This window comes from Cyprinus carpio, chromosome B11 (genome assembly GCF_018340385.1).
Source record: "Cyprinus carpio isolate SPL01 chromosome B11, ASM1834038v1, whole genome shotgun sequence".
Classification (NCBI taxonomy): Eukaryota; Metazoa; Chordata; class Actinopteri; order Cypriniformes; family Cyprinidae; genus Cyprinus; species Cyprinus carpio.
In genome coordinates, this window is record NC_056607.1 from 859542 (window position 1) to 885417 (window position 25876).

The 25876-nt window shown below is 37.4% G+C and overlaps 1 protein-coding gene across 6 annotated transcripts; it reads left to right on the plus strand.

Annotated features, from left to right (window-relative positions):
- Nucleotides 1-269: 269 nt before the first annotated feature.
- On the plus strand, nucleotides 270-25515 carry arfgap1 (ADP-ribosylation factor GTPase activating protein 1). Of its 6 annotated transcripts, XM_019086583.2 has the most exons (14): nucleotides 270-556; nucleotides 3807-3871; nucleotides 3946-4055; nucleotides 4173-4344; nucleotides 6829-6929; nucleotides 7015-7104; nucleotides 11297-11408; nucleotides 11492-11548; nucleotides 15776-15808; nucleotides 17678-17707; nucleotides 18060-18116; nucleotides 19148-19207; nucleotides 20812-20888; nucleotides 24711-25515. In XM_019086583.2, the coding sequence occupies exons 2-14, from the start codon at nucleotides 3812-3814 to the stop codon at nucleotides 24955-24957; spliced, it is 1206 nt and encodes a 401-aa protein (XP_018942128.1). In that variant the 5' UTR covers nucleotides 270-556; nucleotides 3807-3811; the 3' UTR covers nucleotides 24958-25515. The 6 variants fall into 6 exon arrangements, with proteins under 6 accessions (XP_018942128.1, XP_018942132.1, XP_018942133.1 ...); XM_019086587.2 differs by lacking the exon at nucleotides 19148-19207 and having other exon boundaries at nucleotides 271-556; XM_019086588.2 differs by lacking the exon at nucleotides 19148-19207 and having other exon boundaries at nucleotides 271-556; nucleotides 20818-20888.
- The last annotated feature ends 361 nt before the right edge of the window (nucleotides 25516-25876 follow it).

Sequence of the window (25876 nt, forward strand, 5' to 3'; positions counted from 1 at the left end):
ATTGTTATTATTTTCTTAAGGCAAAGGGAAAACAAAATAAATATGTGATTTGTAATATTTTTTTTTAATAAACAATTAAGGTTTTTTTTTTTTTTTTTACCTGTGGGGTGTGTTGTATGATCTCTCGCGATCTTCTGAATCGCCGCTCCGCCTCTCTCGCGGTCTCTTTTTTTTTTAGAATATTTATTTATTTATTTTGGTTTTTGTTGCTACGCTGCTTCACTACCGGCAGGGGCTACTAGACGCCGGCGTCACGACGCATGACGTACGCCGATGACGCAGACGTGACGCAGCGCGGATGTCCCAGAATGCCGCTGTCTGCCAGCGCAGCAGTGATCAATGGTCAGGCGAGTCGGATCAACCGGTGATTTAACGCGTTAAACGTTAAGAGATCAACCGACGATCGAAACGCTTCGTCTCGGATGGAAATCGCTCGACGTGACTTTTCATGAGTAAAAGAGATCTGCGAAAAGAGAGACAATCATCATCATCATCATCATCATCATCATCATCTCCTCCTCATAATCATTACCCGAGCCGAAGACAAACCCAGCAGGTAAGACACACGCGTCAGACCCTCGCACTAACACCGCGCGCGATGATCGATCGCATCAATCTGATCATGTTATTGACATATCAGTGTCTTTCAACTGAGAGCAGGCGGTGTTTCATTTCTCCATATTAACATCACTTCTCTGATTCACAAGCTAAAGCTCCGGGATCCTGGGCTTCTGTCGTTCATTTAGATTCCATAATGTAGCATGTAAATATTAAACACGGGTTTTCCCAGACATGAAAATATCCAAATGATGTGGTAGCTCTTTGCAATATAATTAGTTTTTGATATATATATATTTTTGATATTGGGATAAAAAAATGTGTTATGGTCGGCCACAATTGTGACCGGTGGGATAATGTGTAGGCTATGTCAAATTAAAATAGTTATATATCTCATCATGAGGCCCAGCTATTGTAAAATCTGTTTGATCACATTCTAGGGTTACTATTATGCATCAAACCCTTGTACAACACTGATAGGAATACTGAGATAAAATACAAGAAACAATAAAAATACAACCATCACCGTATTTCAAAATTGTTACTTTGTAACATATATCATAAATTTATAATAATTTGACCAGTACTACAGCATCAGTATTGTAACTTAATTTGTAACATTTGAACTAAGAATTTAGTGCAACTGTAACTTTGTCAGTGCAACATTGTAGTGTAGCCTTCACTAATAGCTGTAGTGTGTGATCCGCACGGATGAGAGGTCAGCGGCGCCAGCTCTGCAACAGAGCGCTGTTTCGTCCCACTTTCAGTGCATTTGGCTTCCCATATGAATGGCTAAACACCGGTTCTCTCGCTCGCAGTTATGTTGCTTCTGCCGGCTGTTTATTGCTGTAGATATGCAATACAGAGAGACTGGCGCCCTCTTCTGGAGACGGGGAGGGAATATGCGCTCATTTGCATTTAAGCGATACACTCCAAAACAGCTCTTTTTTTTTTTTTTAGACACAGTCACAAAAATTACATTTTCCAGCTGTTATAATAAATGATCTGTTGGGTACTGAAACTTCACAGAGACATTCTGAGGACACCCAGGACCAATATTACATCTTGTAAAAAGGTGCATAGTAGGTGCCTTCTCATGGTGCAAACAAGAGGTAAACTGCTCTGGTCATGTGACAGTTTGCACTAACCGCGTGACACTGCACATATTTAAAGGGGTCCTAATATTATGCTCTTTTACAAGGTCTTGATTTTGTTTTGGGGGTGTACTAGAACAGGCTCTCATACTAGGTTGCTCGAAAAACACATTATTTTTCACATATTTTACATTATTACAACACCTCTCTCCCCAGTCTGGCATGAACAGCTCGAATAGTTCCTGTATTAAATGAAGGCCCGCTTTCTGAAATACGAGATGTGCTGTGATTGGTTAGCTGGGCCAGTGCGTGCTGTGACTGGTTAGCCGGGCCAGTGCGTGCTGTGATTGGTTAGCTGGGACAGCGTGTGCTGTGATTGGTTAGCTGGGCCAGTGTGTGTGCTGTGATCGGTTAGCGAGTCCATTCTGTGATTTGATTTACAGCACTCGGCGCCTGGTCAGGAAATGTCATGCCCCTTACCATAGCCGCCTGCCAGCTTCAGTGTAAATATTGCGTCAAAATCAAATCAATTTGAGCGTGATTTAAACCCGGATGATTGTAACCACTCTAATGGTGCTTTTCCACTGCATGGTATGGTACGGTTCACTTTTAGGGGGTTTTCCACTGGGTACAGTACCTGGTACTTTTTTTAGTACCACTTCGGTTGAGGTTCCATGTGAACCGTACTGTTACCAAAACCTGACGTGTAAACCCTGCTGATCACTGATTGGCTGCAGAGAATCATCACTACCTGCATCACTGAACATGTGACACAAACACAACAGAACCACTAGATTTAAATCAGCACAGCCAGATAACGATCGAACACAACTGTTTCGAACGAGCGCACCTTTTTTTTAACAACCAAAAAATGGCTGTCGAGGAAGTACAGACGTTCCTCTCCATGATCGCAAAAGCGGATCCAGCGAGATCTTGATGGGGCGATGCAGAATGAAAAAGTTTTTCAGGAGTCGTGGCAGTAGAGGGGGCGCAACAATAACAATGTGAATAATCCCGCCCACTCTGAAGCGATACTAAACTGCAGTGGAAACACAAGCCGAGCCGAGTCGTACCACGCAGTGGAAAAGTGCCATTAGTTCTTCTGTCTTTTTTATGGCTTAATTTTTTTCTTTCTTTTTAAAACAGATAGCAGTTTATTTTTCCTAAATACAGACAAACACTTTTTTGCATAATTTGACAAAATTAAAGCATGACAGAAAATTACACATTATAATAAAAATGTTCTGTTCACAAATGAAGTCCAATTCGAGTTTTCTTTGTCTTCACACATCATGCTGCTCAGGCTCTTTACAGATGCTACAGTTTCATTAATGATGGCAATACATTGTGTGTCATTCTGTGTCAACTCATCCAGAGGTCCCCGCCTCAAGTTTTTGATTTTGGTCATGCTTATTCTGCAGAAAGATAAACATGTAAAGTGATGAAAGCCAAAATATTAAATGTCGTGGATGAATATTTACTGAGTAATCCACTATTTTGTAGAGATTGTTAGGTCTTTTAGTAAAATCTGTTGCTTGCAAAAATTTACCAATTAGTATTCTTAATTCCCAAACAATGAATCATTGTAATTAAAAGGAAGGTTGATGTGACACAGTGTTAAACGTGTCTCTGTCCCAATGTTTTTGGAGTGTGTCGCAGCCATCAAAATCATGATGTGTTCATATTTACAAAATACATGCACGTTGGTCAGTGAAAACTTTGGAAGTGTTTTCTTTGTACTTTTGTCGAATAAATTAAAGTTAAAGAGAACGAACAAATCACAGATTCTTGATTTTATTGCATTTTTACAAAACGTTCCAACTTCTCTGGAATTGGAGTTGTAAATATCAGCTAAATCAAAAATTTTAGCTGGGGACCTCTGGTTGAGTTGACACGGAATGACCCTTATGTATTTTTAAAAATGATAAAAGTTTTTGTAACTTAAATATTAAAAAAAATATATATTTTTTTATAAATTCTAGATAATTTTCTTTTTCATAATATGTAAAAGTCTCAAGATCATTGCATAAAACATTTGAAAAATACATGCTGAAGGCATGATGCTCTTAATCTTAGCTTTATATACTAGAGATAAATCCGTTGTTATCTGTTAATTGAATAAAAGCGTGTGCTGTTGTCTGCCGTGTGTTTCAGGGCGGATGGCGAGTCCCAGAACCAGACGTGTGCTGAAGGAGGTCCGGTCTGAAGACGAGAATAATGTGAGTGTCTTCATCAGCTCCTCGTCCTCTCTCTCTCATGCGGTGTGCTGAAAGCATGCGTGTTTGTGTGTCAGGTGTGTTTCGAGTGCGGCGCCTTTAACCCGCAGTGGGTCAGCGTGACGTATGGCATCTGGATCTGTCTGGAGTGTTCGGGCAAACACCGAGGCCTGGGCGTCCACCTCAGGTCAGACTCAGTTTGTGTCACTGCAGCGGTTGATTTGGGAGCATCTGAAGTATATCTGAAAGTATATCTCAAGTGTGATGCATTCATTTGTGAGTGATTCATTACTTCTCTTCATAGCTTTGTGCGGTCGGTTTCGATGGACAAGTGGAAGGACTTGGAGCTGGAGAAGATGAAGGTGGGAGGAAACAGGAAGTTCCGTATGTTCCTGGAGCTGCAGGACGACTATGACCTCAGCTGGAGCCTGCAGGATAAATACAACAGCAAAGCCGCTGCGCTCTTCAGAGACAAGGTGAGCCGCACACCAGGACCAGATTATTTTCATCATCCATTGATCTGATGACATCTCTAATCCAAAAATTATTTAAACCTTTTTTCATTTAATTATTTTAATTTCAACATGTCTTTTTTTGAAAGCGTTATTCACAAAATGGTGTGCATTGTTAATGTAGTGAGAAAACGTTTGAAATATTGGCTTGGACAAGAAATATTTTTCACTCACAATTACACTCCTCTTCAGATGAGCTGCACGATTCTGGATAAATTGAGAATCACGATTTTTTTTTTTTTTTGTCTCAAATAGAGATCATGATTCTTCTACAATTCTGAACTTAAGCTAAATAATGTGTGACAAAATACAAAATGCTGCAGTCTGTTTAAAAGTCTTTAATTAATTTGAATGAATTTTTACACATTTTAATATACATGTATTTAGAATGTAATATACCAATTTTAAAATTAAAATTATGAAAAAGCGGTTTGAATGAATGATTCAATGACTCACTCATAAATAGTTCACTTGTTTCATTACTGGACGAATCAGTGTGTTTGAACGAATCTCTTGTATGATTCAGTGATAAATTTAAGTGAAACAATGCAATGGACACAAACGTTATTTGAAGTGCCAGTTACTTTCAAAAGAGGATTTGCTCTATTTTGATCGCAACCATAGACATCAATGTTTATATCCGAACTATAAACTTTCATCCCAGTATTTCTGTGATAATATGAATGATGACTGTAAGACAGAAATAATACTGTATAGTTGAAAGACTAGCGCTGTGACTGTGGCAGATTTTTTCCACTGCGGGGGAACAAACGTGCTTGTTTATTTCTGTCAGTGAATACGCATTCTACAAAACAATAAAATAAATATCAAAGAAATAATACAGTTAAACAAGAAAGTAGTCTAAATAAGTTAAATACACCCTGTCTACAGGATGCGAGCGGTGTGACACGAAAAAATACTAGGCTATAGATCTCATTATAATCAGTGATGCTACACCGCATGCGGCGCGACACGACAAATCCCCGACAGTAAACTGTCTCACATCTTGTGTATCTTCATTTAACCAAGTGTTACAACCACCTGGCTCTGAGTGAAGTAACATTACAAAAAACAGGCCACACATGAGACTAAATTTAACAAATAAACATTTAATCAAAAATAAATTAAAATAATAAAAACTTTAAGTGTAAAAATAAAGAAAGTAAACAATCCAGGACTAGAGAGGGAAGATGTACGTCACCACAGTCCAGAACCTCCACTACTCTCTGAATCTTCATCTTTTAAAACCCAAGCGACAATCACAGGTAACACTCCACACCTGTACTTGACTCGCCGTAGAACAACACCACCTAGTGGACAAATGCAAAAAGAACACTGGCCGTAACATCAAGGTTGAGATTTGGTCTCACCACTCTTAGCCCTCAACAGGGCTGTAGAGTTTAAGATAGAGGAACATGTGGAATTGAATATCTCAAAAGATGCATTTACATCACAAGAGCCATCAAGAACACCGGAAATGTCCGATTCAGAAAATAGGGTCTTAAACCTCTCGACGGTAGCCGCGGTTACAGAGTGCACAATAACTCCTGAAAGAGGTCTGAATAGACCAATCTGGAGTAGACATCAGTTACGTCACTTGCGTCACATCGATGAAAACTGCTATGATTACTCTACTTTTAAAGCACAATTTTGATTTTAAAAAATAGGTGTATATAATATTCACATGTGCAGTTCATTGGGGAAGTGTTGTATTAGCCCTACAGTTATGGCATGAAATAATAAACCTATTACAATTTACATTTTACGTAACATTTATTTATTACACTTATGATTTTGTTTTACTCGCAAATGCAAGTTTATAACTCCTAGATCGGACTTTATAACTTGATTTAACTTTAAATTCTGAGAAAAAAGCCAGGATATAAACTCATGATTCCGAGCCGAGGGGAAAAGAGAATGACGAGTTGTCTTTCCTTATCAGAATTGTGAGATATAATATCAGAACTGCAAGAACAAAGTCAGAATTTTGAAATATAAACTCAAATTTACCTTTTTTATTCTTTTATCCCATGGCTATTTAAAAATTATCATTTTCTGCCACCAGATAGACTCCACCCACAAAAAACATCCTATGCTGTATTTTCTCATTCATGCATGTTTATTATTCACTCTTAAATTGTCAGTGAGTTTAAAAAACACATTCTTAAAGTACCATTACTAGTAAAATGCAGAATCGTACCATATTTAAAAGCAGGGTATCGCAATACCTTTTTAGTACCGGTATATCTTTTAGACACTTGATAACAACTTCCTTTTTCAAGATGAGTTTTAAGCTTTCCGATATCGTAAGGGTATAAGATCTGCCTCTCTATCTGGACTGAAGTTGTGATTGTTGTGAACAAATTTTGTGTGCTGAAGGTGTGTTTGATTGCTGGCTGCTTGTACACATGACAGTATTCTGCAGTAGTTTGGGGTTCTGTGTGTTGGGTGGCGACGCTGGCTGAAGGGAAGGAGTGGACGATCGAGAACTCGCCCGCCAGGAACTGGACTCCTCCACAGGCCAAGATCGGCCTGAGCGCCACCCACCGGTACCAGCCGTCCCTCCACTGCATCTGAAAGCGCACACGATGAATGATGATGCTGTTGCTGACTTGTGTGATGCTGTCGTTGTAGGTCCAGTGCCGCTGCGGGACAAAATCACACTCACTCCTCTGATAAGATGTTTGAGGACTGGCTGACTGATGATGTCAACTCCTATCAGAAGTGAGTTTGTGTGTATCACTCATCCATCATTACATGCAGATTTTGAAGAAAGAAGGCCAAAACTCATCACCAAACACCAGTGACTTTGTACATACACTGTGTGGACAAAAGTATTGGGACGCCCAGAAAAGTGGTATATATAAATGTAAGGAATTATTATTATTATTATTATTATTATTATTATTATTATTATTATTATTATATGTACAAGTCACTGGTGTTTGGTGATGAGTTTTTGGCTCAAGATCTGCATTTAAGATCTGTCACACCAGAGGTTTCTGCAGACCAGTCATTTCTTTTTGAACCTTGCCTTATACACAGAGGCATTGCTGTGTTAGAAAAGGGTCTTTTCCAAACTATTGCTATAAAATTAGAAGCGCACAATTGCCTAGAATATCATTATATGCTTAAACATTAATAATTGTACTCATGGAAATAACCAAAGTAGTCAAACCTGTTCATCTTTTTGCATTAAAAAAAAATAAAATAAAAAATACACACAAAACATGAGAAATAAAGGGTAAAGAAAAGTCCTCCCTAAGTGTTGATTTTTTGGTGAATTGCATGGAAACTAATGGGCATCATTTTGACCCTGAACCTTTCCAAAACACGTGTGTCACATTCATGACACTAAATGAGAAAATGTAACAAAATTTCAAGAAATAAATTATGGTTTAAAAATCTAATGTGTGTCAAATTAACCAACAGACAATATGCTTAAAACAGCAAGCTTAAGATTAAATTTCACCAATTTAAAATTGTTATACAAGCAATATCACACTCGTAGACGTGAGGTATGGCTGTATATCCGCACGGCTGTGATTCGGCCACAGCTTACCAATATATCGCCATATATCACGTCTACGAGTGTGATATTGCATTTATACAACAGTTCGACAGCACAAGTGTGTAAATACATGAACAAAAAACAACAGAGTGTGTGTAAAACCCCTCTTTTGTGCAGAACTACTTGGCTGCTCAGTGCATTTGATGGCTGTGTACAAGCTTTTTGAAAGAAAAAATAACTTCCTTGTTCAAAACTGCAGTTTACTGCTGACTCGTAAAACTCTTGTCACCGTCTAATGGTGGAACAATGAAACTAAAATCACCATCACGAACACACACACCGTTTACCAATACTACATACTACTATTATTTATATAAAATATTATTTATAGAATAATAGTATTTAATAAACAAAAACTGGCATCATAAAAGTTGCCTATTTAGTTTAGTCACTTTATTGTCCACGAATGGAAATCTGTCTTTGGCTTCACCACACAAATGCATTTAACATCATCACACAAATTACATGAAAGACAACAAGTAACACAATCAGCCCTGCTCTCATTCAAATCCCAGTATAAAGTTCTAGCAGCAGTTGGCACAAATTACATTTTTCCTTGCGTGAGGTTGCCTAAAACGCCTTTTTGATGGTAAATGCTGAAATTTAATATCCAAAGTAGGGGAACAATCTTCAATAATAACCTGTGCTCTTTGTTTGACTCTTGTTTGATAGATTTCATTCAGTTGTCTTTGTGGTTGTCCTAAAATTGCACTGCTCAACCCAGTTTTTGCTTTTCTTTAACTGGCACTAGTCCATACCACATTGTCATATTAAATCATATAACACTCTCACCAAGATTCATATAAATCATCTCTAAAATATGTTGACTCACACCGAAATGTTGTTACCTCCTAATAAGATGTAATCTCTGCATTGCTTTAAAAAAAAAAATATATTCTCAACATTTCCAGCAGATGTCAATTTACTATCAATAAATGTTCCTAAATATTTAAAACTTCCTACCATCTCTATTTGATGCCCATCAAGTATCAAATGTTCTAACCCTTCAATAAAATCTAGTTTATTCCTACTAATGACCAATTCCTTGGTTTTGTTCACATATTTCAACCTGCCAAAGTGGCTATAAGTTGCTTGGCAATCCAGTCAAAAGTACAAAGGCAGCGCTCTGATATACAGCATTGTTACATAAACATGATGAGATTTTGCCAAAACTATTTGCTCTGGAACAAGAAATAGATTAATGAGACTGAAGACTGGCCATTAGATTTGCCCAAAACGAATTACATCTCATGTTTAACCACTATAGAGACATCAGAGCCAGCGGTAAATTCCAGAAGACCTGGCCAAGGTGAGACTGCTCTCGGCAGGTTTATGAGCACTGAACGGCTGCTGTCCTGGAGCTCACATCTCAGAAAAAATCGAAGCAAATTTTCAAATAGACATTCTCTTTAGGGCTTGACATTAACACCCCCAACCTGCCAAATACAGGTGACACGGTCACTCCTACTAGCCACTTTGGCGGGTTGAATTTTATATACAGTATAAGAGCTCGATATTAATGCTTGTCCAGGACAAGCAGGTTTTTTTGAAGGAGCAAGTGAAAGAAGAGAATTTTACTCACCCAACCCGACAACCAATCACACTAAAGCAACAACTACTCTAATCACATAAAATTCGGTGTAAACGGTGATTGGTGATGGATAATCAACAATAACTCAAAGTACACACAAAAAAAAAACTAAAATGTAAGATAAATAAAATACAATTAAGATACACTTAACCAAACAATAGAACGCAACTACACACAGAAGAAACATAAAAATGTAACTTAATTTTAATATTTATAACATACAGTTAAGCAACATGACACGACCGAGAGAATTAAGTTTTCCTTGAAAACCATGATTGAAAATTTGACATTTTAAAGAGTTAAAATGAGTAGTTCATATACATTTGAGTTCAATATTTGAATTTGATATATTTGTCACAGTTGACTGTTTTTGCTCCATTTGGTTAATGAAAATAGTTCCAAACAAAGCTCACAGCAGAACAGTTGTGCATGTCTGAGCAACACACAGCGGTGTTTCGTTACTGAATGAATCGCCGTTTTGAATTTTGAATCATTTAAGTCAATAATTCAGTGGTCCATTCATAAAGACAGGCACTTGCTTCATTCTTGAATGAATCAGCTGTCTGAACGAATCGTTTGAAGGCATGCTTCAATGACTCATTAATTAAGATTGTCACTTGCTGCCACCTACTGGCGGTTTACTTTCATAGTAGCTTATCTTTGCATTTTTTTCCAACATTTCATATAAAAAAAAAAAAAAAAAAAAATATATATATACATATATATATATATATATATATATATATATATATATATATATATATATATATATATATATATATATTAAACACCAAGCTCACAACATTATTTATGTGGTTATAATTTTACAGTGTAAATGCATTTGTGCTATATTTCATCTACACTGAACTCTCTGTGTTAATGCATCTGAATGCCACTCCAGTCACTTCTGTTTCTTCTGCAGATACTGATTTCAAATGATTGGTAACAGCCCTATATTGTCTTTATTATATTAAGTGAAATTATTAATAAAATGTAAGATTTGTATGTAAAAGATGATGCATGCATTTAATATGGTTAGGGAAAAATGCCCTTTAAATAGGTAAAAAATTACCTGGAATTCAATTTAAATACATTTTCGCATGCAGTATTAAGTCATATAAAACGTCATTTCCCAATAACAAAATTGTGGCCAGTGAAAATGCTGAGTGGGTAGTAAATTTGGAAAACCACGAGCCACAGTGGCCGGTGAGCAAAAAAGTTAATGTCAAGCCCTGGTTATCTTTATTAACAAACCACATATTTGAAGTCCAAATAATTACATTGTCGCCTAAAAATTTATTAAAACTACATTCTGTGACACAAAATCATATTATTCTTAAATTATAGTGGATTTGGGCATCTGCCATGACACTCGCTGTGAGAAATATGGCAAGCGGAGTGATACAAACGGTGAAGCGGTTGGAGGAGCTCTGTTATCACTCTAATATCACACTCTTATCAGCCAATCAGATTCAAGGACCAGAAATAACTTTTGTAAAAATTTGTATATACTTGTACATATCTCAATGGTTGTGATGTATAATTTTTTTTTTTGCGATAATAGAGCTGCTTTATTGCAGTCACGTGACCCAAAAGCTTATGTTTTCTATGCTGACAGTCAAATAAATAAAGCACCTCAGCAAGTGTCCACATCACGTGTTTGTATGATCATATTATTTCATATGTTAGGGAACAGCTGTGATCTGCGGTCTGTTATTATGTGTGAATATTGCTGTGATTTTGTGGTGTTTCAGTGCTGGAGCGTCCGGTGCGCAGGAGAATCGATATGTGGGATTTGGAAACACTCCCAACCCGCCCAAGAAAGATGAAGACTTCATGAACAACGCTATGTCTTCCATCTACTCGGTAAAACAGCAGCAGCAGCTTTGAAATAACAAAGGCTGGTCCGTCATTCATCGTTACCATTGTCTGTGTCGTGTGTGTTTCAGGGCTGGAGCAGCTTCACCGTGGGAGCCAGTAAGTTTGCATCGGTCGCTAAAGACAGTGTAAGTACATTGCTGCACACACACACACAGACCAACTGTTCACCTAATTTTCATCCCACCTCTTAACCTGCTAGTAAAGGACGACAGCAGCCGATCTGAGAATTCTCGTGCCCTGAATATGTTTTATGAAGCAGTGAGACACCGAAGCTGGTGTTAATAATGTGTCTCCTCTGTGTGTTGTGTCTGTCAAACGGTGTACAGATGGGTTTTTCCTGCTTAGAGAATTGTGACCCTGGACCACAAAACCAGTCTTAAGTCGCTGGGGTATATTTGTAGCAATAGCCAAAAATACATTGTATGGGTCAAAATTATTGATTTTTCTTTTATGCCAAGATAAGAAGTAAAGATCATGTTCCATGAAGATATTTTGTAAATTTCCTACCATAAATATATCAAAACTTAATTTTTGATTAGTAATATGCATTACTAAGAACTTCATTTGAACAACTTTAAAGATGATTTTCTCAATATTTAGATTTTTTTGCACCCTCAGATTCCAGATTTTCAAATAGTTGTATCTCAGCTAAATATTGTCCGATCCTAATAAACCATACATCGAAAAATTGACACATAAGGCTGGTCCATGGTCACAATTATGAGGCGTCCGTCTCCATCAAATTTTGTGCCGCCTCTGGTTGTAGCGAAACTCAGGCAGACAGTCATGTGCAAGCATCACTGAACAGCGTCCATTAGGGCTTTTAGTCCAACTGCTCACATTTGAAGAAATACTGATATCTTTACACACATTCACTTTACATTTCTTTAGACAGAATCAAAATTTCTGTTCATTTTCCACTGAATTATGCAATGCGATGAGCATTAGCAGCTTCCAGCACGGTCACAGTATGTTTTCTCTTCCGCGATGGCTGTTCTGACTCGGAGGACGCTTATTCGATGTTCGTATGTCACTCCTATTGTGCGATCATAACCAGCACTCTCATTCTGAGGATGAGCTTCCATCACTAGGTTGAAAACCGATAAAAACAGGTGAGAGTTCAAATAGGTTGAGATGTTAAACAAATTGCGATACAACTGGGGGAAGGATTTATATGAATGTATTTTATAGATGGTATTTTGTTTCTCATTTTGCCTCCGTGTCTGCTGTTTCTATTTCATTCAGATATGTTTTATGTAGTACAGTTTCACAAAACTGCAGTCTGACCATTCTGTTTTTGCTTCAAATTTCGAAATTATACAATCTAATTTAATTAAAAACTGCTCGTGCTGCATGTATGCAGTAGGGTTGCCAACTGTCCCGAATTAGGCGGGACGTCCCGCATTTTGAGCCTAATTGATTTGTCCCGTACGGGACCTCACTTGTCCCGTTTTTTTTTTACTACTGCGCTGATCTAACCACTGATACAACAGCAGTGCTGATCACGACACTTGAGAATGATCACTAGAGTTGTGAGAAGTTCGCGAACGAACCGATTCTTTTGAACTGCTCATAAACATGAACGATGGGAGCCGTTCTTTCTGTCGTTCTTTTTTCCTATGCGTGTTTCACACAGACGCACACAAATGATCTCCTCCGCGCGCGATAGAACAGTTATAGGGGGAGGGGCGCACCCAGCGCAGGCCAACCCTTTATAGCGTGTTGATATTAATTATTAGTTGTGCACGCATCCTTCACGTGAGTACTCCTGTGGAAAAACCCATTGCGTGCCTCTGTCATTGGGTAGGAGCGGAGCCATGACATGTGCACACTGCCGTCACATGCTTACTCCAGTTTAAAAAAAATAAAATAAAAAAAAAAAAATTTCATTTAAAACTTGTTCTTTTAAAAACATTAAAAATGTTCTTTTGTGATACTGTTCTTGTATAGAAATTTTTCACTAAAAGCTGTTTTGCACAGACATTCATTGCAGCCCACTTTGTTATTGTTCATTGACTTGAAGGGGTCCTATTTGCAAAGTTTACAGTAGTAATAGTATGTAGTATGTAGACATTTCCATTTTATTTATTCTAATTTTTATCTACTTTAAATATTTTTTGTTTTCTATCAAAATGTTCTTATGTGATAACAATGTTCTTGTGTGGAAGTGTTTGTAGTAAAAGCTGTTTTGCACAGAAATTTATTGCAACCGGCTTTGTTTTTGATGTTTATTTGTGAGTAGGTATTGTATGAATAACATAAGTCAACGTAGCTTTACACACACACACACTTTGTACTAAAGGTAAATCCAAAACAGTGATGTCACTGTCTAAGCAGAGGGATTTGTGCAACCCTATGGAATATAGTCCACACATGACAAATGAGGTAATAATCAATACTTTCAGAATAATTCAAACTCAGATATGGGTGTGTGATATCTGAGTTTTAATTATTTGACTACAAATCTCACCTCATCATTCCTCGCAGTGATTATTTCCAGGATAAACTGAGATGCCCCCAAAAATGAACTTCAAATAACTGTGAACTGTCAAGTAAGGACTTTTCTCTGGCTGCACAAAAGGACAAAAGACTGCTTGAATCGGTCAAGGGGTAGCCAAAAATATCCATGGAAAAGTAGACTTGGTTAGCAGAGGCATGCCCCTCTTTTCTTCTTTTGCACTTAAATGTTCCCATTTTGTCAAGTTTTGTTTTCCAACTTATATATAGTTTGAGTGAATAAGAATGTTTAGAATTTATTCCCCACCACTGTTTGTGTGCACAGAGGTTGCATGTTCTGAGTTTGCTATTTGATTCCAAGCAAAACTCACAGCATACATAAGCTATGCTATTTTTAGTTTGTCACATGCAAGATTAACATGATTTTTTCTAACCTACAGTGCAGGAGTCACAAGTGGTTTTGTCTCAGTCCTTTAATTGAACCATTACCTATTACCTTTACTATTTGTCTGTGTTAATGCTGCTGTAAATGAACCAAACTATTATTAAACCTACTGTACGTTGCCAAGGCATGAGAGTTATGTATTAATATTTTATTAAAGGGATAGTTCACCCAAAAATGAAAATTATGAGCTTCTTTGTTCTGCTGAACACAAAGGAAGATATTTGGAAGAATGTTTGTAATCAAACAGATCTTGGTCCCCATTGACTTCCATAGTAGGAAAAAATATATACTATGGAAGTCAATGGGGACCGAGATCTGTTTGGTTACAAACATTCTTCCAGATATCTTCCTTTGTGTTCAGCAGAATAAAGAAACTCATACAGGTTTGGAACAACTTGAGGGTGAGTGAACGATGACAGAATTTTCATTTTTGGGTGAACTATTCCTTTAAATTAGCTATCATTATGACAAATGGCTAAAAATCATACACTGTATTTTCGCACAAAACCAGCCCACCTTTTGTCCCTCATTTCATAGAGACAAAGTTGGCAACCCTAGTATGCAGCATCTTTGTTTAGACTGTGATATGTAAAATGCAGTGTTGCCTCTAATTTTAAACTGAAAGAGCACCGGTAAAACCATTTTTTTCCTATTTGTGTTATAAAAATTCAGTTTAGTTTTGTTATTTGACATATTTCAGTTTCTCAAAGAATTGTGCAGCATTTTATCCAAGCAATAATGACTGGACACCTTTTCATTTACAATTTGTCTTAAATCACCTTTTAAAGGGTTAGTTCACCCAAAACTGAAAATTATCCCATCCTTTACTCACCCCCAAGGCATCCGAGGTGTATATGACTTTCTTCTTTCAGACGAATCCAATCAGAGTTATATTAAAACTTGTTTTTGCTCTTCCAAGCTTAAGAATGGCAATGGGCGGGTGTTTCTGCTCAATAGTCCCCGCACTTTCGTCAGTAATCATCCTGAGCTTGCACTACGCTGACGTCATCTGTGAATGTATACAACATTAGAAGTGAGAGAAAAGTGTTTATAACATTTTAAATATGAACTAACCCTTTAAATCGCGCATCAAGGAGGTCATAACTTTTAGCTGTTATGCTTTATTTAATTTAATGTTCAACAGGTTTGTTTTTGTAAAGTGTAACTTGATAATTATAATTTTCTTCAATTATGTAATTATTAGTACACCTAAAAATGTGTCATGTACACCGTGTTTGTTACTGCCAGTTAAAGGGTGGGTACAGTGTCTGCCTCAGTTTGGAAAAACCCTGTGTATTCATTGCACAGCACGACCTCTTCAAGCTGAACTGTTTAATGATTAATTGTGATGAATGATTTTTGTGACTTTATATGTGTGGCAGCTGCTCATGTGTAATAACTAAAGGGATTGTGATTATAAAGACACTTTTTCATCTTCTGTCTTTAACAGACCACAAAATTGGCCAGCCAAGCAACTCTGAAGGTACGTCTCATCAGGGTGATGTGAACCTCTCCAGTCTGATCACTCAAGTCTGTTTTCTGTGAGGACTGGCTTAAAATATCAATTTACCTATTTCAGACCTGCCAACTTGTACGCATTTTGCGTAGCGGATACTCATTTTGACATAAAAAAATACACATTTTGACTATGTCAAAACCTGGTGACTCCTCCGTCCACACCTGGTACTCAAATCAGGCCACCGCAAAAGAAGTGATCAACCAATCAAATTGTTTTTTCAGTTTTGCGTTTAAATATTTTCCATGCATTTTATTTCTCTCCAAACTGGCTCTGTTTGTGAGATGAGGAAACGCCTCTCCGCTATAATGAGCATTTGACAAAGCAACACACACCAAACATCTTCCCTTGAGATGAATTAAAATGACAAGGGTTTTAAAACCTGCTGTCCAACAATGGTCCAACATTTTTTATACCACAACAATGGTCAAGTGTTGAAATAACTAACTTTTGTGATCTGATGTGGCTTCTTATCACAGAATGACACCTATATATATATATATATTCTATACTGTATTAAATGCCATGTCTATTAGAAGTGGAGTATAAATATATTACAAAAATACCGGAGATGGCTTAAAGATGGCTTAATGTTTGATCAGTATAAGCATTTCTATATTCATTTTGTTCAGCTACAGCAATGCCTTTGTCCATATAAGGGATTTCCTGGAGCGTCATCAGTTCTAGTACTTCTGTGATGTTTATGTGGATTGTCTGCACGAGTGCGCCCTCCGGCTCCCAGAATGAATAAAACAGACATTACATGTGTTTATAGCACTAAATACTCTGATGTGCCAAGCCACCAGAACCTAACCAAAAACAGCTGTTAAAAACAGGGGTATTTATTGAAGTGGGGGCTAACTGTATTGTTGCATCACTACTGTTTACTCTAAAATACTGTATAACAGTAATCTGTGTGACTGAGTGCAGACCCTGAGTTCTAGCCTTTGGAAAATATTTAACATTAAATCTTACATTGTGCAAATTTTGACATTAGCCATCTTCACTTTAACAAACTGATATTGATTATTGAATCTTATTAAAATAAACGCATGTGCACGCACACACACACACACACTAATTGTGAGATGCTGAAGAACTAGTGTGTGTGAATGCAGGCACACATGGGCTGCACCTCTAGAAATTAATAAACTAAATCATCATAATCTAAAGAAAAGTGGTGGTTGTGTGATGTGAGGGACGCTGCTCACAGAAGACCATGTTAAAGGTATAGCTCACTCAAAAATGAAAATGTGCTCACCCTCAGGTCATTTAAGATCAGGATGAGTTTGTTTCTTCATCAGATTTGGAGAAATTCAGTATTCCATCAGTGTCTCAGCAATGGATGCTCTGCAGTGAATGGGTGCCGTCAGAATGAGAGTCCAAACAGCTGATAAAAACATTTCATTGGAGGAAGTGTTATGATGGGTAATGGACTCATTTTAGCCAGAGGTCATGGTTTGAAGTCAAAAACGTCTTGATGCTGGATTTGTTTCAGCTTGTGTCTTCTCCAGATGTTCACTGATGGACTGGAGTGCTGTGGATTACTTGTGGATTGTTGTGATGTTTTTATCAGCTGTTTGGACTCTCATTCTGACGGCACCCATTCACAGCAGAGCATCCATTGCTGAGACACTGATGCAATGCTACATTTCTACAAACCTGATGAAGAAACAAACTCATCTTGATCTTGGATGGACCGAGGGGAAGCAGATTTTCAGCAAGTTTTCATTTTTGGCTGAACTATTCCCAGAAGTCCAGCAGTGAGACCTCTGCCGTCTGTAGTTTATATACACTGCTTTATTCTGTCTCTGCCGCCGCCGCTGCTGTGGATGGTTACGGGGCTATAAACCACCGCCTGAGCCGGTAACACTCACCGCATGCTGCACGAATGTGTGTTTGTGTGTGTGTGTGTGTGTGTGTGTGTGTGTGTGTGTGAGAACACCGAGTCAGATGCTCGACATGTGACAGGCGTTCAGTGTGCAGATGCAGCTTGTTTCAGTATGCATATCATAACTTCACTTGATTCCCACCATTCACTGCAGCTAATAAAAACTCTGATCGCAGTCCGTTTGAAGGTCATGTGACAGATCATGCCTCCTCACAGTGTTGATGGTCTCTCATGCATGTGATGCGACTCATGTTTTCATCAGGTTTTATTTGTGTGTGAAATAAACCATTTTGTGAGAGTGTGTTCACCTGTGTGTTTCTCTCTCAGGCTACTGAATTGGGACAGACGTTAAATGACAGTGTTATCAAGCCCACACAGGAGAAGGTAACCAGCATGTTTGTTACTAGTGTGTAACTCGTCTAGTTAGGAGTGAGTCAGCGCTGCCAGTAAATGAGAGACGCAGAAAAATTTTCATCATGCCAACGTACATTCTCTACATTTAGATAAAACTAATTTTGTATACAGGTACATTTATCCAGGTTTAAAAATATTCATGCCAACGTTAAGAAGCTTAGGGCAGGTAATATTTTTATAAATGTTTTTGAAAGAAGTCTCTTTTCACCAATGCTGCATTTAGCTGATGAAAAATAGATAATTCATCTAAATGTTTTCTATGTGAATATCTGTTAAACTGTAATTCACAGCTAAATTTTCAGCATCATTACTCCAGTCTTCAGTGTCACATGATCTTCAGAAATCATTCTAATATGATGATTTACTGCTCTGGAAACATTTCTGATTAATATCAGTGTTGAAAACAGTTGTGCTGCCCAATATTTTTATGGAAACCTTCATACATAGGGTTTCTATGATTTAATAGAATTAATATAATTTTTAAATTTTTTTTTAAAAAAAAAAATAACATTATAAATGTCTTCACTGTAATTTCTGATCAATTGAATGCAGTCTTGCTGAATTGCTTTTAAAATTAATCTTACTGACGGCAAACTTTTGGATGGTAGAGTATATCATACATGTGGTGAGTTGCCTCTGTATAAAAAATTTAGTCTTAAGATTAAAGTTATGAATTCCTACAAAAGTATCTTTCTCAAAAAATGTGCTCACTGTGAGCCAAGTACTAGAATCAGGAGTGTTAGTTTGACCTCCGTCTCATTCTGTTACAGTATTGCAATCATGAAAGTGATATTTTGAACAAACTGTCAAAAATTGTAGCCTTATACAGATATGTTTTTGTGGTGAGATGTTTCTGTGTGAGGTTCAGCATCAGCAGTGGATCTCACTGAATGAGCTCTCTGCAGATGCCATCATGAAGCTAGTTCTTCTGTTTCTGATCAGTGCAAATGTTGGACGACATAGAAGTCCACTGCTCTCTAACACTGCTCTGACTCGTGTAGGTGAAGGAGGGAAAGTTGTTTGATGAAATGGCCGTCAGCATCACAGGTCTGGCCACAAAGGTACGAGGCTGCCGGCTGCTCGCGATCGTCTGATGTGATGCACTGACACACGTCAGCTGATCGGGAGCAGAGAGAAACCCTTGTGCACTTTCTGTGTCTCAACTCACTTTTCTTTCTCTTTTTCTGCTGCCATTGTGATTATGGTGGTGAGTACGGTGATTTAGACATAAAAGAGCTTATGTAATCATGAGAAGACTCTGTGGAAATCAGTCAGTAGCCATGGATGCTTGTTTTAAGGACCCCATGATAATCCAGATTACTTTGGAGTTTTTGGAAAAAATAAGTGATAAAAACATGATATAATTCAGCCATAATATTTCTCGCCATGAAAACAGCCGTAGAAGCTGGAATGGTGTTAAACACAGCCAGACATTCCAGATTCCAGCTCTCTGTGCTCCTAGTTCTAGCAGATTTAACACTTCATGTGTACAGTATCTTTCCTCTGGAATAACAGACTGAAATATTTTTGTTTTGTCTCATGTGCTGAGAATGTCGCCCTGTTATGTTTTGTCCAAACTTACTGTTTAATAGGAAAGACGAGAACTTAAAGTAAACTGTTTCATGGGGTCTTTAAAAATAAAATCATGTCATGTTTACAGTAATACATTACTGCTTTTTAACAAAATAACCTGAAGGCCCTTTCACACCAAAGCAAAAAAAGAAATAAATAATCCATAGCTCTGTTCGCACTGAGAGTGAACGAGTTGAACGAAATGCAAATGTGTCCCGTGTTGGCAAAATGAGTCGGAATGAGCAAATTTTCAAAAAAGATTTTAAAACATTTTCACATTCTCCATTAAAATACCTTCAATGATGTATGACTTGTAGGAATCGGACAAAAAAAATGGTGATGGAGAATTGATTTTGAGAACATAAAAGGCATATTTCGCAATAATGTACTTTATAGGGAGATCGCACGCTCTTCGAAAGGTGCATCTTATGCATGCGCTTTGCAAATGTCAGTTTTGTTTTCATCAGCATGGGTTTAAAAATCATATTAAACTGATTTGTACTCATCTCATTGAGAAATCAATATGAATATTCACAAAGCTGGAATGCTGTGCTTTGCAACAATAGACCTACAACTTGTGGTGAGAAGCAGCAGCAGTGAGCAGAGAAAAAGATACTCCTCAGAAAATGTACAAATAAAGATCATTTTAGATGTTTAATTACTATTTGGAGCTTTGGGATTGCTAGAAGAGGGCTTAATGAACTCAGGTTTGTGAAAACCTCAAATAGGACCAAAACTGACTTTTTTCACTTCTTTTGCCTGTAGCTCAAAATCAGACCATGCACATTCCAACTAATTTTGCCAGCACGGCTCACAAATGTGAACACCTCCGCTGCTGCTCCAGACTCTCATTTCAGTCATAAACTAATGACACACGCTCCTTGTGTTGAACTGAAGTTCAGCAACACTGGGAACTAAAGTGAGATTAAATCCATAAAGTCACTTGTATATACTTTGTCATTATTGGTAGTTTATATCTGTCTGTGTGTTTGATCATGAGGCGGGGTGAAGGGGTCTGAAGTCATGTTCAGCTGGTCTTCTGTGGTTGAATTGTTCGGGGTCAGTGGTGCTGAGGCACTGTGTGTTGTTGCAGGTTCAGGGTGCAGGCGCTAAAGGCTGGAAGGACATGACATCTTTCTTCGGTGGGAAACAAGAGGCCGCTGATGATGGGTAATTACAGATTTATTCAGTAACATTAATTATGAGAAGAAAATTATATGAGGTCTTAGGAATTTAAGAAGGGGATATGTTATTATTACTTCATCATTTTGAAACATACATTTATTGGGGAAAGTACAATACAGCTAGCATTTAAAAAAATATATACTTCTATTCAGCAAGCAAACTGAACAAAACTGACTGTAAAAACATTTAAAATGTTATATTTTCCATTTCGAGCAGTAATTACAAATGGCTCATGCAGAGAATATGATGGCCATGTCGCTCTACAAATGTAATATACGATTCTTTAAGCATCTTTGTATAGAAGTATTGTTGATCTGTATATACTATACTATGATCTGTATTATAACAGACAAATAATATCTTCTCTCCATTTTTAACTGGACATCAGTACATTCGGTCATGTCTGGCAACTTGACATGTTTTCAGTATTATTAGGATGTATAAAAATAAGTGTTTTTGGATATTACAGATTTCTTTGCAAACTGATTAGACTTAGGTTTGACTGTTAAACTTCACACAACTACAAGGATATTTCTGCAATTAATTCACTACTGGTCAATCTATGACATCATTGACACAGATTTAAACTATGAGATCTATAAAGATTTGTTATCTAGGTGACAACATTAGCATTACAGCCTTCATCTCTGAATTTTGTAGATGTAAATAGCTGATTTAAAAAAAAAAAATGCTGTTAGAGCCCTGAGCATCAGAAGCTTATGAAACTTCAGTTATTTATAGGCAGATTTATAGGCAGGCGCACCGGCGGGCAGCTAAGTGTTGCAGAACTCCCTCTGAAGCTGCGTGAGAGACGGAGCAGCTCACACTCTGCTGCAGCGGCTTGTTCACACACAGCTTCAGCTAATGGCAGGGCAAAACAGCCCATTTCGAAAGTGTAATACCTACAAGAATTGATGCCGGAAAGTTATCATATTCACAAGTCATTTGCATGTTAAAGTAGAAACATGTTCAATTCAGATGAAGCTTCTGTGCTGATTATAACGTGCACGTTAACTTTCCTCATGAAAAGTGTGTGTAGGTCCGACAATATCCTCCACAATGTCATCGCTCATGGCCAGTGCACTCTTAAGCAGTTAGGAGCAGCAGGCTGTGTAATATGTGTGAAATCTTTTATTTTTATTTTTGTTATCACTATGGCCATTTGACTTATAGCAGTGTCCAGTGTTATTTGTCCGAGACAAATAGATTTTCCAAAAGGCTTATACTTCGTTGAATAAAATGAGCGCTTCACATTTGAAAATTAAAATGCAGCGTGGGTGTTTTTATGTGTATGTATCTTTGAAAAGAACCGACTGTATTCAGAAAAGCTTTGATGTCATTTTCATTTCGTCTTTTCTGTAATGCCTGAAAAAGTAGTGTTTGTGAGCAGTGCTTATTTGATTACAGCCGCTCCAACAGTGCCTCCTACTGGCAGAGAATTAATTTGCAGTCTGTGGGAAACTGGTGTCTGTCAGTAAACATAGACAAAAAGCCTGCTTCACAACTGTTTTGAGAAGGTGCTTAAGTTTTGAGCCATGTATTATTACTCTAAACTGGGCTACTACTACTATTACTATCTTGTACCCTGCAATAATAATTTGCTCAAACTCACTTTTATGAGATGAATTAAAAAAAAAAAAATAGAAAATCGCCAAAAAAAATCGGCATCATATATTGGCCATCAGGAACCACACTCCATTGGTTTGAGTCTTACCTATCAGATAGGTCCTTCAAAGTATCTTGGAGAGGTGAGGTGTCCAAGTCGCAACATCTAACTACTAGGGTGCCTCAGGGCTCAGTTCTCAGACCACTTCTCTTCTCTGTCTACATGGCATCATTAGGTTCTGTCATTCAGAAACATGGCTTTTCATACCATTGCTATGCTGATGACACTCAACTCTACCTCTCATTCCATCCTGATGATCTGACGATAGCTGCTCGCATCTCAGCTTGTCTAACAGACATTTCTTGCTGGATGAAGGACCACCATCGTTTCATCACAATTTCAAACACAGAACAGCTTGTGGTTCCAGCAAACCCATCGTTTCATCACAATTTCACCATCAAGTTAGGCACATCAACCATAACTCCTTCAAAAACAGCCAGAAACCTCGGAGTTATGATTGATGATCAACTAACTTTCTCAGACCACATTGCTAAAACTGCCCGGTCCTGCAGATTTGCTTTATTCAACATTAAGAAGATCAGGCCCTTTCTTTCCGAACATGCTGCACAGCTCCTTGTTCAAACTCTTGTTCTGTCCAGACTGGACTATTGCAATGCTCTCTTGGCAGGTCTTCCAGCCAGTTCTATCAAACCTTTACAATTAATCCGAAACGCGGCAGCAAAATTAATGTTTAATGAGCTGAAAAGAATACACGTCACATCTCTGTTTATCAATTTGCACTGGCTACCAATAGCTGCTCGCATAAAATTCAAGGCATTGATGTTTGCCTACAAAACCACCACTGGCTCTGCACCCCTTTAACTAAATTCATTATTTCAGACTTATGTGCCTCTAGAAGCTTGCGTTCTGCAGGTGACATCACTTTATTGTTCATCCCAAAGAAGCACAAAGTCACTTTCACAGACTTTTAAATTAAATGTTCCCTCCTGGTGGAATGACCTGCCCAACTCAATCCGAGCAGCTGAGTCCTTAGCCATCTTCAAAAATCGGCTTAAAACACATCTCTTCCATCTTTATTTGACCCTCTAACTTTAGCACTCACTATTCAAATTCTATTCTTAAAAAAAAAAAAAAAATCTAACTACCATATCTTTTTGTATTCTATCTGTTTTTCTTTTCATTTATTATACAATTATAAAAAAGACCTCTAACACTAGCTTGCTCTATTCTTTTTCTATTCTATCTGTTCTGTTTTAATTTTTTATATTATTTAAATGCCCTTGCTACATGTACTGCGTTTAAGCTAACTGAGACTTGTTATATAATTTCTCTTTTGTTGTTTTTGATTGCTTCCATTGTCCTCATTTGTAAGTCGCTTTGGATAAAAGCGTCTGCTAAATGACTAAATGTAAATGTAAAAGAAAGTAAGTCATTCAGGTTTAAATAAATGATGACATAATAAAACTTTTTGGGGTGAACTCTCCATTTAAAGGTTGTTGTTTTTTTCTTCTCTCTCTGTCTCTCTCTTTTTCCCCCCTTTTATTTTTTAAATGAAATAACTCTAAATAATAAACTAAAAGTGCCAGCAGGTGGGAGTAAATGTCTTTATAAGTCTTTCATTCGATTTGTTCAAATGGCTAATTCATTCAGAAATTAAGTTAATGGCTCACTTTATGAATGGGTCTTTGAATCACTGGTTCACACGATTCGTTCAAAACCGCAGATTCATTTAGAAACTAAACACTGCTGTGTTGCTCGGAGACACACAACAGTTCTGCTGTGGCTTTATAGGTAATATTTTTGTTGGCAAAATTGAGCAAAACCAGGACAGTATTGTGTTAAAAATATAACACTATATAAACTTCTTATTTACTGAACTGTTGTGTAAAATCACATTTGTACTCGTGGTATTCGGACATAAGCAGCATTAGTGTGATATTGTTCACACTGCTGGTGTGATATCACTTACCGTGTGATATATATGAAACAAAAACTCATACAGGGCAGTTTTGCCCCAATATCTTGAATTTTAGGGCATAGGGAGCTGTTGCCCTGAATCATATTTGTGAACAGTCAACTATATGAAATGCAACATGACCAATGTATTCTTATAATGCAACTGGAAATGAAATGAAAAAAAAAAGAAAAGACGGTTGTTTGTTTTGCTTGTTTGATTTCAGTTCTGCATACGAAGAAGGATATCAGAACCAGGGGCCTAAGCCCAACTTCTGGGAAACCTTTGGTAGTAACTCAGCTCTCAGCGACAACAATGTAGAGAGGAGCTCAGAAGCCCAGTCCAACAACAAGAATAGTGCTGCAGACGGCTGGGACACCTGGGACAATGACTGGGAGAAAGCTGGAGATGACAAGGACAAGAAGAGCACGTCGAAAGCGGCTGAGGACTCTTGGGACAACAGCGGCTGGTAGACCTGCAGAGGGTTTGTGTGTTTGCTTTCATTGGCCTGTCCTGTACAACACGCATCACAAACACACCTCTGACTAGACATGTCCCTCGTTTCGCCTGTCGTTGTTCGTTTCTGTTGAGAATAAGTTGATAAAGATCTTTTTGATGTCCCTGTCCATAATGGAGATGTTTAATATTACAGTATAAAGTTTGTTATTATAGTGGATTTGACACCAGCAGAAATCTGCATGTCATCTGCTGTTTGTGGTCCGTAGATCATAAAGCTTCAGATCGCAGTGGCTTTCCTGTGTCATGACAGACTCCTGTTTGTTCATGGTTTATTTTATATGTATGTGTTTATTATATATGTGTATATATAATGAGCCGTCAAACAGATTCGTATTCAAAGAAAAAAAAAATGCATTTTTATCATTAAAATCATTTAGGCTTCCTGTTCATAATGTAATCACAATAACCAAATGGTCATCTGTAGAAGCATGACGCATGGGCTTTTCATCGTTTTAGTTATATCCTCAAATTCATCATCCATCACCTCATGCCCTTTTTATGGAAATTGCAAATTTTTTTTATTTTTTTTGCCATTTATAATCAAGTTATGTATTTTGTTTGTTTGTTTCCTTCTTTAATATCCTCTTGTGTTGTCCATATTGTCATTCCAGATGTGAAATGTGCTGTTTATGAGCTCTTGGATTACATGAAAGAACAAATTATCTCAAAGTTTTCATGTAAAACTCAAGACTTGGACATCAGACATCATTATTTATTCATGTTTTTTTTTTCATTTATTTTGGTCTTATATTTGTGATTTCGGCTAAACGGGATGTTTCTCCTTACACTACCTAACTAATAAGGTTAATAATTTCATAATTATCTTCAATATCACCAAGAACACCTCTAATCAAACTAAAAAAACCGAATATT